Source organism: Ahaetulla prasina, chromosome 11 (assembly GCF_028640845.1).
Source record: "Ahaetulla prasina isolate Xishuangbanna chromosome 11, ASM2864084v1, whole genome shotgun sequence".
NCBI lineage: Eukaryota > Metazoa > Chordata > Lepidosauria > Squamata > Colubridae > Ahaetulla > Ahaetulla prasina.
Window position 1 is genome coordinate 22,314,608 of NC_080549.1, and position 15,842 is coordinate 22,330,449.

Below are 15,842 nucleotides of genomic sequence, written 5' to 3' on the forward strand. Positions count from 1 at the left end.
TGAGGGAATTATTTGTTTAGCAGAGTGATGGCCTTCGGGAAAAAACTGTTCTTGTGTCTAGTTGTTCTGGTGTGCAGTGCTCTATAGCGTCGTTTTGAGGGTAGGAGTTGAAACAGTTTATGTCCAGGATGCGAGGGATCTGCAAATATTTTCACAGCCCTCTTCTTGATTCGTGCAGTATACAGGTCCTCAATGGAAGGCAGGTTGGTAGCAATTATTTTTTCTGCAGTTCTAATGATCCTCTGAAGTCTGTGTTTTTCTTGTTGGGTTGCAGAACCGAACCAGACAGTTATAGAGTTGCAGATGACAGACTCAATAATTCCTCTGTAGAACTGAATCAGCAGCTCCTTGGGCAGTTTGAGCTTACTGAGTTGAGCTTAAAAGGTGATCATGTGACCCTGGGACACTGCGACCGTCGTAAATATGAACCAGTCAAGCATCTGAATTGTGATCTCATGACCATGGGGATGCTGCAAAGGTTATAACTGTGAAAAATGGTCATATGTTACATGTTTCAGTGCTGTTGTAACTTTAAACAGTCGCTAAATGAACTGTTTTAAGTTGAGGACTACCTGTCACTGCAGGGCAGGGCTGCGTATGAAAAATGGGTAGAACTTTCATCACACCAATGCAGTTGTCATCCTGACTTTTTTGATCAAGAAACCCCTGTTCAAACAAAAACAGTGGTAATATTCTGCTCCTCTGTACTCTTTACTCTAATTCAGCTGAAATGAAGCAGTTCTGATCTTCCCATTCCAAAAACCTTCTGCTATCAGTAGAAGCCGCAATGGTTATCAAAATGATGACACATGTCACACACCTCTCTGCACATGATAAATTAAACAATTGCACATTTGACATCTGATGCAAGTTCTGTCACTGACGAAACCTGGGTGTCTTCAGCAAAGCACAAGGATGCTAAAATCATGAAATGTGTATGATGACATCGTCACCAAAATGCCAGCCAGCTGACCTCTGCTTCAAATACATGATCGCTCCCTTTGCATGATAATCCATATTTCAGTTCTGTTTTGTTTTATCTATTACAGCCTTTAGCCAACAAATAAATCAAAAAGGAAAGGAAAGAGTCAAAACAGAAAAGTACAAATAAGCATATATAGCAATCCAACTTAACTTTTATTATGGATCCCCTGCTGAAGCATTGATGCCAAATAAGAAAACTTTGCAACGTTCTGTTTGCACAAAAAGCATTATTTGTTCAAATTCAAATAATTTAACAAACAGTTCTCTGTCCTAATGACCAACTGGGTGGGCGGGGCCATGGGGGCCATGGCCAGGGGGTATGACAGGCAGCACTCGGCTTCCTGCAACCCCCTGGGAGCAAAACCGGGCTGTGGAGGGGGACACGCCACCCCATGCCCAGTTTTGGACCTAGTAGGCATCTCTGAAGCCTCCTGGGAGTGAAAATGGGCGTGGGGGGGCCACCACACCCTCATGCCCCATTTTGGGCCTAGTAGACCTCCCTGCACTTACCTAGAAGCCAAAATGGGGTGTGTGGGGACTCCTGGAAAGGGCGGGGAGGGGAGGGGCCAGTCAGCAATTTAACTACCGGTTAACCCGAACCGGCCTGAACCAGTTGAATCCCACCACTGCTCCAGGCCTTCCTGCCCTCTTAAGTGACTCTATCCAGCCACCTCATTCTCTGCCATCCCCTTCTTCTTTTGCCCTCAATCGTTCCCAGCATTAGGCTCTTCTCCAATGAGTCCTTCCTTCTCATTAAGTGGCCAATGTATTTCAATTTCATCTTCAGGATCTGGCCTTCTAAAGAGCAGTCAGGGTTGATCTCCTCTAGACTGACCGGTTTGATCGCTTTGCAGTCCAAGGGACTTGCAGGAGTCTTCTCCAGCACCATAGTTTTAAGGCCTCAATTCTTTGGTGCTCAGCCTTCCTTATGGTCCAAATTTCACAGCCATATATTGCAACTGGGAAAACCATAGCCTTGACTATAAACATTTTTGTTGGCAGGGTGATGTCTCTGCTTTTTAGTATGCTGTCTAGGTTTGCCATAGCTTTCCTCCTCAGGAGCAAACATCTTTTAATTTCTTGGCTCTAGTCCCCATCTGTGGTGATCTTGGAGCCCAGGAAAAACATTATTAGTGAACAGTAAATCAATACCAAAACTGTCTGTTTGTTTGGAGATTGCCGCTAGAAGGGGAAAAATAAGATTTCAATGCAATTTTGTATAAAATATTCAATATACAAGAATATGCAATGGTAACCGACAAAAACTGGGCAATTGATTCAGCTCCATTTGGAATAACTGTTGCTCCATCAGATTCATAGCTTGAGACCAACCAAAGTTACATATAAAATACTTGGAGAAAGGCAACAAAAAAGGAACTTGCCTTCAGACATTGTGGGTGCTTCATAACTGGAGGTTTTTAAGAAGAGACTGGACAGACACTTGTCTGAAATGGAATAGGGTCTCCTGTTTGACTAGAAGTCTTCCAAGGTCCCTTCCAGCTCTATTCTGATTGACTGAGTTTCTGCTTAAGAGACGTCTTCCAAGTAGATTGGAAAGCATCAGTGACAGCTAACTACAGAAGCCCATGGAACTGATAGATGCATTTAAGCCAACAATGGTATCATCACACATTTCATTATTTGTTCACACCCTTGTGACTCTCAGCTCTCTGTTCTTCCCCTACCAGTTTTCCAAAGCTAAGTTGGAAGTAATGGGGCCTGCATATAGCCTTCAGATTTGGATCCTCAGCATCTGAAGTACCAATCCCCTCTTCTCTGTGATTATTCGTTTCAAAATTCCTTTCAATGGAAAAGAACATTTTGGTGGCTACCTCTTGGATAAAATGCAGTGCTTATGGCTTGCTTAATTGTGACGAGCTTCCACACATTAGTTTTGTCCTGCCCTCTGGTGCTTTGGAGAATAAGTCGATTCCCGCTTCTCTGTGACAGCCCCTCAAGTACCAGAAGATGATAATCATGTCCCTCCCACCAATCCTCCTCTTTGATACGCTAGATATACATAGCTCCCTCAAATCATTCATTGTATGGTTTAGCCTCCTGACCTCTTATCATTATGCTGCTATTCTCTGCACTCTTTCTAGGGTCTCAGCATCTATTTTGTATTTGGTGACCAGAACTGGATGCAGTGTTATTCTAAGTGTGGCCTCACTAGTGAAGTATAGAATGGTAATACCAGAATAATGTTAAAGGATCCAATCTGGGCCAATCACTGGGACCAGAAGTTTAGTCTTCCAAGTTTTCAGACTTGTCCTGGAGCCCATTCTCAGGGAACATAGAATAGACCAAAGCACACATTCTTCTAGAGAGAAGTTCCCAGCACGAGTCCAAAAGCTTGGAAGTCTAAACCTCTGGTCCCAGGGATCAACCCAGATTGGATCCCAGTACTTTCACCTCCATGATCTTGATGCTATCCCTGTTATTCAGGCAGTTTCTGAGAATCAGATATGACTGAGCTGAAGGAATGAAAATTACAATCTCTCCCTGTTTAGTCATTCTATATTAAAAGTTAACTTGAATAACAAGGTTGGAAGGGGTTTAGGCTCCATCCTGCTCTCCTCCAGGCACTCATGAAGGTTCTTTACATTTCTGCTTTTCTTCCTATCCTCAACAGCTGGTTGGTATTAGGAGCAGCTATAGAATTCTTCTTTTTCAGAATAAGGAACTTACCCAGTCTTGAAATCGCTCGGCTGGAAAGATGGTTAAGATCTCATAAGAAAGAAAAAAAACCCACCTCTTCTCTGGCTTGGATAGCTGTCAAAATGTAAAATAACATCAACAGATTAGAGGCCAATCTTAGGGGAAATAGAGCAATGATGAGATTAATACAATATATTCAGAACAGAAGTTGAGCAAAAATTAAGCAAAAAAAGCTTCCCTGTAACTCAGGGCTTTCCCAAATGTTGGGGTGTCAGGGGAGATGCAGAGGGAGTCCAGATAGGTGTGCATGACTCAGCCTCTATAATGCTTGCTTGCTATCAGCTGCCATAGTAAGGGGGGGGGAGGTTGGCATTTTGGGGGGGAATGTGAGCTAGAGAGAGATGCCCTATGTGAACAAATAGGGAGGATTGCTCCTATGTTCTACTGCACAGCTGTATGGATTTGTTTATGCCCAGTCAAGGTCAACCATCATGGAATACCAGATGGACAAAAACACCTAAAGATGCTACCCACATGACACCAATAGGAATGGGGATTGGACATTTACCCTGGGTCTTTGGGCAAGGGATTTGGAGATACTTACAATATGTAACCTTCATGCCTTTTGCTTCAGATCTTGCTTTTCTTTCGTTGCTATCAGTTAAAACTTAATAAAAGTACCTTTCTCTACAAACATGGAGTTGGGATTTTCCTTTCTTGGGTTTTGAATGGAGGCACACCTGACATTAAGCAAGATCTGCTTTATCGGCCATCCCAGAAAAAATTCTACCATGGGGACTTAGCAAAGAATGTCTAACCAAGGCAGCAACCACGAGGACATGGGAGCTGCTGGGTCAACTCCCCTCCCAGTCCTGTTGCAGCTGGGAACCGTCGAAGCAGATGACTGAACTGCAGATTGAGAAAAACCTAGTCCAAGCCAAATGGTCACTGGGCGTAGGATGGATGGAGGCTCCAGAGGAGATTCCCCCTGGGGTAACAGCTGCCAGTTGCCACTGCCTGGGAGGAAACTGACAAAGAAGACCTCCTGCTGACTCAGGCCCTGCATCTCCTGCAAGAGGCTCTTGAAAGTCGGAGAGGACATGAAAGTTATGCCTTAGACGTGAGGAGGCTGAGCAACCAGGGGGGAAACAGAAGCCCTTGCAAACCCAGAAGAGATTCCTAGAGCTCAACCAGAGCCAGCATAGGCTGCAGGAATTCAAATGGCAGGTGCAGCCCAGGCCCCCCCGGGGTGGGGGGTTATTTCCCCAGAGGTACTGAATTCCAAAGGTTCCACCACTAGGAGTAAAATACAGAGGAGATCCCAAGGCTTTGGGTTACTTCCTAGCCCAAGTATGAATCACATGCAGGAGTATGGGGAGAATTTCGCTTTGTAAGCAGCAAGGGTGAGGTGTGTCACCATGGCCCTGGAGGGAACCGCAGCTGAGTGGATGGTTGCCCTCCATAATGAGGATTCCTCACTGCTGTGGAATTACAACCTGTTTATGATGGATCTCAGAGTGTGTTTTGATGACCCCTTAGCTGAACTAGAACCAGGATGAAAACCCTAAATCAGAGGCAGAGGTTGGTGGCCAAATACACCCAGGAGTTTCGCGAGCTAGGTTGCCACATGCGGGGGTGGTCCCAAGAGGCCCTGATGGAATTTTACAAGTATGGCCTCAATGAGGATGTCTACCAAAGGTGTTGTTCGAGCCCCACCTCCCCTGAGACCTTCTGCACTGGTATGTGTTGGCAGCCGAGGTGAAAACTGACCTAGCCAGAGACTGATACTGTGGGGGCCGCAGTTGGAACAAGCCTTCCCCTTCCACCCAGAAAGAGACCTTTAGAGCTGCAAAAGGGGAGCCAGCATCCAGGTACAGGTCCACAGCATGCTTCCGATGTGGGAAGAAGGGGCACTGAGATGCTGACTGTTTTACCAAACCTGGCTCCAAACCGACCTCCACTGGAGGTCAGAAAACCGAGAAGCTGCCAGCAAAGAACCACAAAACGGCTCTAAAAGGTGTGGAAGTCATAGAGCTCATTCCTCCAGGCCTGGAGGAGTTGGGAGCTCCAACCACCATGAGAGACAGCGAAATCGATTCCGACGATGACCCCCTGGTAAGTCAGAACGTGGGCCCCATGACCATTCCAGTGAAATTAAGGATGCCTTCGTCTGGTGCCCATGGGAAGATGCTAGCCCTTTTGGACTCTGGGTGCACCAGGTGCGTAATCAGCCCAGAGGTGGTGGAAAAAATGGGACTGAAACAGAGGACAATGCCCATAGCATTTTGCCAGTTGGATGAATCAGTATGGTTGGTTGAGATGTGGATGGGGGACCATCGAGAGACTTTGTGTTTTACCATAGACCCCGGAATGGACTTTTGCAAAGATTACAATGGCTCCGGAAATGGAACCTTCATGTGAATTGGAGGAAGGGGTTGTTGCGCATGTGGTCCACCCAGCAGGGAAAGGAGAGGGGAAATCCCCCTGCATAGCCAAAGCTGTGAAGGAGCTGGCATTGCTGGGAAGAGAAAATCCCTAAGGAATACTGGGACCTCAGGGAGACATTCAGTGAGAGGGCTTCAGATATGCTCCCACCCCATTGCCCCATGGACTGCAGCATAGAAATCCTCCAGGGGTGAAACTCCCTAAACAAAAGATCTACTCCATGACCCCTCGTGAACTGGAGGAATTGTGAAACTTTATTGATAAAAACCTAAAACGGGGTTTCATCCAACCAGCTAGGCCATGAGTGGCAGGCTCAGTGCTGTTCCATGAGAAAAAAGATGGGTCTCTTTGTCTTTGTGTGGATTACAAAAATCTCATTGCTATTTGCATAGAAAATGTTTACCCATTACCCCTGATGAAGGACATGTTAGCTCATCTGGCCAAAGGGAAGATTTTCACTAAGATTGGACTTGAGAGAGGCTTGCTACAGAGTTCAAATTAAGGAAGGGGATGAGTGGAAAACTGCCTTAAATTGCCCTTTGGGTTCTTTCCAGTTTAGGGTGCTCCCGTTTGGGTTACAGGGGGCACCCACTGTGTTCATGCAATTGATTAATAAGGTGCTCCATGAACATCTCTACAAGGGAGTCCTGGTCTACTTAGATGACATTCTTATTTACACTGAAACCATGAAGGAGCATGTGAAAATAGTGTGTTCAGTCCTGAAAAAAACTCAGGGCTGCTGAGCTGTATGCCAAATTATCAAAGTGCGAATTTCACCAAATTAAAATTGACTATCTGGGTTATCACATATCGCATGAAGGAATTGAAATGGATCTGGAGAAAGTTTGGGCAGTCATGGAGTAGGCGCTCCTATGCACTCGCAAGCAGCTGCAAAACTTCTTAGGCTTTGCTAACTTTTATCAACAATTCATTCCCTCATTTGCAAAAATTGCATTGCCCATTACTAATCTCCTAAAAACAAACGGTAAAGCCAAAGCCTAGCCACCCTCTTGAGTGGACCATGGAGTGCCAGGCAGCTTTTGATAAGTTGAAATAATTGTTTGCAGCTGAGCTCTTCCTTAAACATCCCGACATGGAGGCCCCTTTCATAGTCCAAGCTGACCCCCAGTGATGTGGTTGTGGGGGTGGTACTACTTCAGGAAAATGCTGCTGGAACTTTACAACCCTGTGCCTGCACCTCCCATAAATTAACTGAAACTGAAAGGAGATGGGCAATTTGGGAGAAGGAAGCTTTTGCTGTCTGATGGGCCCTGCTAATCTGGAGGCATTTCCTAGAAGGGGCCAAACACCCTTTTGAGGTGTGGACAGACCATACGAACTTAGAGGCCTTAAAAACACCCAGGAAGGTATTGCCCAAGCAAATCCATTGGACTCAACATTTTAATTGGTTTAACTTCCCTTTACACTATCTTCCTGGGGGGGAAAACTTTATGGCAGATGCTCTATCTAGATTATCCCAGTATAATAGCTCCCTGCTGGAAATGATACGCCCGGTGATTTCCTCCAGGCAACTGGCTGCCTCCGTGGTCACCACAGCCCAGAGGAAGGCGGACTTCGATATCCCCACCGATTTAAGCGAGCAGCTGAAAGGAGAGCTTAAAACTGATGACTGGTTCTTATCCCACTCAAACGAATGTATTATTCGTGATGGCCTAGCATGGGTGAGCACTAAGTTGTATGTCCCCTCCAGTTTTCGGGGGGAATAGGCTCATGACTCGAAATAGGCTCATGACTCGAAAGCTGCTGGACACTTTGGGTTCGTGAAGACTTTACATTTAGTTAAACAGCAGTTCTGGTGGCCCTCTTTGAAAAAGGACATAGAAGCCTACGTCGCTAGTTATTCAGTGTGTGCTTCCGCAAAGAGGCCACCTGGAAAGCTATCTGGATTTCTCCAGAATGCTGCTAGCCCTACTGCTCCATGACAGGAAATATCCATGGACTTTATGATTGAGCTGCCTGAGCGTGGGGGAAATACAATCATTTGGGTGATCATCAACTTATTTTCCAAGCAAGAACATTTTGTACCCTTTTCCAAGATTCCCCCTGCAAAAGCGCTAGCTAAACAATGCTAGCTAGCTAAAGATTTTAACATAATTTACAAATTCTGTGACAACAATTTAGAGACTCTAATTATCAACTGCAAACCTTACTATTCGCCTTGTGAATTTTCCTCATTTCTTCTAATTGCTGTTTATGTCCCACCACAAGCCTGTGTAAACAAGGCATTACGAACTCTAGCTGACCAAATCATGGAGGCTGAAGCCAAACACCCTGATTCACTGGCCATTGTTTTGGGAGATCTAAACAAGGCAAACTTAAGGAAAGAACTACCAAAATACTTTCAGCATGTCAATTGTCCCACCAGAGGCAAGAATACTCTAGACCACTGCTACACAACACTAAAAGATGCCTATCGGTCTTTACCACGTGCAGCTGTAGGACACTCTGATCATTGCATGATTCACCTTGTACCTGCTTACAGGCAAAGACTTAAAGCCATAAAACCAATAATTAAATCAGTGAAAACCTGGACGGAGGAATCAGAATTAAAGCTACAGGCATGTTTTGACTGCACTGATTGGAATATTTTTAAAGATACCTCTGCAGACCTGGATGAACTCACAGATACTGTAACATCATATGTCAGCTTCTGTGAAGACCTATGTACCTACAAGGAACTTGCGAATACACAGTAACAACAAACCTTGGTTTACACCTAAACTTAAGCAGCTACGACATTCCAAAGAGGAAGCCTACAGAAAAGGTGATAAAATGCTGTACAATCAGGCCAGAAATGCACTAACAAGGGAGATAAGAGCAGCAAAAAGAAGCTACTCTGAAAAGCTAAAGAATCAATTTTCAGCAAATGAACCAGCAAACATGTGGAAAACTCTTAAAAATATCACCGGCTATGGCAAACCTCCTTCCCAGGCTGAAGGTAATCAACAACTGGCAGATGACCTGAATGAGTTTTACTGCAGGTTTGAAAGGAAACTACAGCCACCTATCTCCACAACCCCCATCTCAGACACACCAACAACAGCCAAGCCTCCTACAACTGACCCCATTTCATTGGGTTCACAACCCCTAGTGATCACAGAAAAGGAAGTGCAGGACCTATTTCACAGACAAAAGCCAGGAAAAGCTCCAGGCCCAGACAAGATAACTCCTTCTTGCTTAAAAGTCTGTGCTGACCAATTGGCCCCCATCTTCCCCCATATTTTCAATAAATCACTAGAGATGTGTTATGTTCCTTCTTGCTTCAAACGCTCTACCATCATCCCAGTGCCGAAGAAGCCCACCATCAAGGAACTGAATGACTACAGACCAGTTGCTTTAACATCTGTAGTCATGAAAACCTTTGAAAGGCTAGTGCTTTCCTACCTGAAAACCATCACGGATCCGCTGTTAGACCCTTGCAATTTGCATACCGAGCAAATAGATCAACAGATGATGCTGTTAATATGGCTCTGCACTACATCCTACAACATCTTGAGTCTCCAAAGACCTATGCAAGGGTCCTTTTTGTAGACTTTAGTTCAGCATTCAATACCATCATTCCAGACATTCTTCTAACTAAGCTAAACCAGCTACAGGTACCGGAACAGACTTGTAAGTGGATCACAAGCTTCCTAACAAACAGGAAGCAGCAGGTGAAGCTAAGCAAGATCACATCAAATACCTGTACAATTAGCACAGGGCCCCCCAAGGCTGTGTGCTCTCCCCACTTCTCTTCTCTCCGTATACCAATGACTGCATCTCCAATGATCCATTTGTTAAGCTACTGAAGTTCGCAGATGACACAACAGTGATTGGTCTCATTCGAGACAATGACGAATCCGCATATAGACGAGAGGTCGAACGACTAGCCTTGTGGTGCAACCAAAACAATCTGGAACTGAACACACTCAAAACCGTAGAAATGGTGGTAGACTTTAGGAAAAACCCTTCCATACTTCCACCTCTCACAATACTTGACAACACAGTATCAACAGTAGAAACCTTCAAATTTCTGGGTTCTATCATATCGCAAGATCTCAAATGGACAGCTAACATCAAAACATCATTAAAAAGGACAACAAAGAATGTTCTTTCTGCGCCAACTCAGTAAGCTCAAACTGCCCAAGGAGCTGCTGATCCAATTCTACAGAGGAATTATTGAGTCTGTCATTTGCACCTCTATAACTGTCTGGTTCGGTTCTGCAACCCAACAAGAAAAACACAGACTTCAGAGGATAATTAGAACTGCAGAAAAATAATTGCTACCAACTTGCCTTCCATTGAGGACCTGTATACTGCACGAATCAAGAAGAGGGCCGTGAAAATATTTGCAGATCCCTCGCATCCTGGACATAAACTGTTTCAACTCCTACCCTCAAAACGACGCTATAGAGCACTGCACACCAGAACAACTAGACACAAGAACAGTTTTTTCCCGAAGGCCATCACTCTGCTAAACAAATAATTCCCTCAACACTGTCAGACTATTTACTGAATCTGCACTACTATTAATCGTTTCATAGTTCCCATCGCCAATCTCTTTCCACTTATGACTGTATGACTATAACTTGTTGCTGGCAATCCTTATGATTTATATTGATATATTGATCATCAATTGTGTTGTAAATGTTGTACCTTGATGAACGTATCTTTTCTTTTATGTACACTGAGAGCATATGCACCAAGACAAATTCCTTGTGTGTCCAATCACACTTGGCCAATAAAAAATTCTATTCTATTCTATTCTATTCTAAACTGTTTATTCAACATGTATAGATTACATCGGGTTCCCGAATGCATTATTTCGGATGGGGGGTACAAGTCACCTCCTCTTCTGGAGGGAATTCCTGAAGATGTTAGGTTCTGCCCAAGGCCTAAGCTCTACCCACCACCCTCAAACTAACGGGGCTTCTGAATGCGCTAACTTAGTTCTAGAGCAGTACCTCAGATGTTACATAAATTATCAAGATAACTGGGCCAACTTATTGCCTTTTGCAGAGGTTGCTTATAATAATTTCATCCATAGTAGCACTGGTTTCACCCCGTTCAAAGTGGCTTCTGATCAAGACTTTGGTGGAATGGATCAAGCAGCTTCAGTTTATCTGGCCTGTTACTTGTAAGGTGTTAGAGAAGGCTCATTGAGCACATAAGAAATATGCTGACAAGAAAAGAGCTATGCTGAAAGATTACCAAATTGGGGATAGGATTTTCTTGTCCACTAAATACTTACAGACTACCCAGAAGTATTTATTCATTTATTCATCTGCGCAGGACTGGCTTAGATTTTTTAAATTTAGAGGGGTTTTAAATCGATTTTAATATTTATATTTCTATTTTTAACAATTGGTATTATTAACTATTGGCATTAGAATAAGTCTTTTAATGATTATTTTAATTTGTATATTGATGTTTTTTATATGCCTGTAAACCGCCCTGAGTCCTTTGGGAGATAGGGCAGTATATAAGTTTAAATAATAAATAAATAAATAAAATAAATAAAAGTCAAAGAAATTGGGGCCAAAGTATGTGGGCCCTTTCCCTATTGTCGGGATTGTCAACCCGGTCATGGTTCAGCTAGTTACCAAAAACCATTAGAAGGATTCACCCTGTGTTTCATATTAGCTTATTGAAACCTGAACATACCTCCTCTCTCTGACCAGATCAAACTACCACTCCTGTACCCCGATCATAGAAGGAGAGCAGCACTTCTAGGTCAAAGAAATCTTCAATTCCAGGAAACATAGGGGGAAAGTACAGTATTTGGTTGCCTAGAAACATTTTCCACCTTCTTAATCTGAATGGGTGAATGACCGAGATCTCAGAGCACCAAAACTCTTACAACTGTTTCACACTAAATACCCTGATAAGCCTTAGTCTTCTTATTGTAGAATATCTTGTACATTGGGTTGTTACGTTATTTCTATTTTGTCTTGTGTTTTCCTCCAGGGCTAACACCTCTATTGCAGGAGGGCCGAATGTCAGCCTCTATGATGCTTACTATCGGCTGCCATAATAACTGGGGGGGGGAGGTTGGTATTTGGGGAGGGGATGTGAGCCTGAGAAAGATGCCCTATGTGAACAAATAGGATGGATTGCTCCTATGTTCTACTGTGCAGCTGTATAGACTTGTTTATGCCAATCAAGGTCAGTCATCCCGGAATACCAGAAGATGCTGCCCACATGACACCAATTGGAATGGGGATTGGACATTTACCCTGGGTCTTTGGGGAAGGGATTTGGGGATACTTTCAATATGTAACTTTTGCGCCTTTTGTTCCAAATCTTTTTTTTTTCATTTCTATCAGTTAAAACTCAGTAAAAGTACCTTTCTCTGCAAACATGGAGTTGGGTTTTGTTTTTTTTTTTAGGGCAAAATTTTTATTTTCCATAATAATTCCCACAATTTGACCAGTGTACAATACAATCACTTATCCAACAATCAATCCTATACTCAAATTATACTCAATCAGGGCTGCTCGACCGCCACTCCCTCCCTTAATCCTTTCTTCCCTTCTCATCCTTCTTCAACTTTCCCCACCATCCTTCTCCTCGCTTTCCTACTTCCCCACCTCTTTCCCACTTCTCACTACCATCCTTTCTAACCCTCTATCTTCTCCTTCTTCTTCTCCTCCTATCCTTTCTTCTCCCTCCCTTCTTTCCTACCTACCCACCTGCCTACCTACTTTCTTCCTTCTTTACTCCTCTTTCCTTACCCTTTCCCTTCGGGAGTGGTTACCGAGCAGTCCCGACTTTACACCATTCCAACTTGTTTAATTCTACCATTATTCCTGTACAATGGCAACCAATCAATTTATAGTCTTCCCCTTCCCCCCCCATTCCCCCCCCCCCGAGACTTCCCAGAACAGAATACAGGGTATTGTAACTAACAAACATAATCTAAAATATAACATAAAACATATTCCATTTCACACCATCACACTATCAATTTCCTTCTTTCTTAAACTAATACATAGCAATTCCTAACTTCACTCAAAAACTAATTGATACTTTTTAATCTGATACTTATTTTGAATATAATCAATCCACTTCCTCCATTCCAAAATATATTTTTCTTGTATACTCTCTTTCAAGTAGGCAGAAATTTTTGCCATTTCTGCTAAATTTGATACTTTACTAATCCATTCTCCAATTGTAGGTAAGTCATCTTTCTTTCAATATTGTGCAATCAATAGTCTTGCAGCAGTTATTAAGTTCAAAATCAGTTTTGTCTCTATAACAGTGCAATCTGGAATTATTCCTAATAAAAAGAACTGTGGAACAAACTTGATCTTCTTTTTCAAAATGTTCTGCATAATCCACCATATTTTAATCCAAAAGGCTTTAACTTTTTTGCAAGTCCACCATATATGATAATAGGTAGCATCCACACAATCACATCTCCAACATTTTGCTTTCACATTTGGATACATACATGAAAGTTTTTTAGGATCTAAATGCCATCTATAAAACATTTTATAAAAATTTTCTCTTAAATTTTGTGCTTGCGTGAATTTAACATTCCTCACCCAAATTTTTCCCCATGTTTCTAACATTATAGGTTGTTGAAAATTTTGTGCCCATTTTACCATACAATCTTTAACCAACTCCATTTCTGAATCAATTTCAACCAATACATTATATAATCTCTTTATATGCTGTTGGCCTTGATCTTTTACCAAATTATCATCACTTTGCCTTATACCAATTTTCTGATCTATTTTCCATCTAGATTGCAATTGTCCATACTGGAACCATGTATAATTTCTCCCTTCATCCCTCAATTTCTCCCTAGATTTTAACTGTAATTCCCCTTTTTCCATAGTCAAAAGCTCTTTGTAAGTGATAACCTCCATTTTTTGTAATATATTTATATTCTCTATCATATGTCTGGGGATAGTCCATATTGGTATCTTTCCATCTAACTTATATTGATATTTTTTCCAAATCCTCAACAAAGCACTTCTGATCATATTATTCTTAAATGTCTTATCAATTTTCTTGTCATATATTACATATGCATGCCATCCATATAACAAACCATAACCTTCTATATTCAAAACCCTTTCCTCTGTTAAATTAATCCAATCAGAAATTAAAGCTAAAACAACTGCATCATAGTACAATTTCAAGTTAGGCATTTTTAAACCCCCTCTTTCCCTAACATCTTGCATTATTTTTAACTTTATCCTCGGTTTTTTACCCTTCCATACAAAATTATTAATCCCTTTTTGCCATTCTTGTAAATTTGCATCTTTCTTCAATATTGGAATCATTTGAAACAAAAATAAAAATCTAAGCAAAACATTCATTTTTATAGCTGCCACTCTTCCCAACAATGATAATTGTAACTTCTTCCATTTCTCCATTTCTTTAATTACTTTTCCCCACAATACCTCATAATTATTTTTATATAATTTTACATTCGATGCTGTAATGTATACTCCTAAGTATTTAACCTTTTTAACTACTTCATATCCAGTTATTCTTTCTAATTCTTCCCTCTGATGTGTATTCATATTTTTAATTATCATTTTTGTCTTCTGTTGATTCACTTTAAACCCAGATACCTTACTATACTGTAATGTCTAAGATACCGTGGTCCTGTAAATATCTATCTATATCTTTATCATTAATCACATCTCTAGAATATAACTTAGTATAATATTCTAAAAAAGCTTTTTTAATCAAATTTTGCTGATATACTTCCTTACCTCTATATTCTATTTTATCAATTATACGTCATTTCTGTTTCTTTCTTAATAAATATGCTAACCACCTTCCAGGTTTATTAGAATTATTAAACAAATTATGTTTTGCATATTGTAAATTAGTTGCCACCTGATCTGCCATTAGCATATTAAATTGACCTCTTAATATATTTATTGATTCTTTTATTTTACTATCTCCTGGATTACATACCAATAACTGCTCCTTCCTTTTAATTTCCTCTTCTAATTCTTTTCGCCTTTTGTGCAGTCTATTTCTATATTTATTATTCATCTCTATTAAAATTCCTCTCATATAAGCTTTGCTGGTGTCCCAAACTATCTCTATAGGTGTCCCTTTATCCATGTTCAAAGAAAAAAAAATCCTTCAATAGAGTTTTACATTTACATTCATTTACATTTTGTTCATATTTAAACAAGTTCTCATTCATCCTCCACGACCTCCTGGCCTCTTTTTCCCGATCTAGCTCAATCCATACCAGGCTATGATCAGACAAAGTTCTAGAACAAATTTTTGTCTTCTTTACTCTGAAAAACAAATCATTAGTAATTAAAATAAAATCGATCCTAGAAAAAGATTGTGTCTGTCAGAAAAAAATGTAAAATCTCTCTCTTTTTCATTGCGTTCTCGCCATACATCTCAATTCTAAATCTTCCATCAAATCAAAGAATGCCTTTGGCAGCTTTACACGATTGGAAATATTTCTAAGACTTCTTTTATCTTTCTGGGTATCCATCACTCCATTCCAATCACCCATTAATATATAAGTTTTATAATCCCAAGATGTTATTCTTTTATGTAAAAACTTATACAATTTTTCTTGTTGTTGATTTGGTGCATAAACTCCTATTAAAAGTATTTTTCTCCCCTCCAATAAAAGTTCAATAGCAATATATCTTTCTTGATTATCCGCCTCAATTAATGTTGCAGATAAATTACTCTTTATATAAACAACTAGTCCATTCTTCTTTTCTGTAGCAGATGCAACAAAATGTATTCCCAATTTT

The 15,842-nt window shown here is 41.3% G+C and overlaps 1 protein-coding gene across 5 annotated transcripts in view; it reads right to left on the minus strand.

Moving 5' to 3' along the window:
* DCX (doublecortin) overlaps positions 1 to 15,842 on the minus strand; it is a 224,278-nt gene that overhangs the window by 127,372 nt on the left and 81,064 nt on the right. For 4 of the 5 annotated variants that reach the window (XM_058197005.1, XM_058197007.1, XM_058197006.1 and 1 more), the window contains one exon: positions 3,673 to 3,756. The exons of the other annotated variant lie outside the window; for it this stretch is intronic. In XM_058197005.1, the coding sequence (XP_058052988.1) occupies positions 3,673 to 3,756 (84 nt within the window). The remainder of the gene's footprint in view (positions 1 to 3,672; positions 3,757 to 15,842) is intronic. 5 annotated transcript variants of the gene reach the window in all.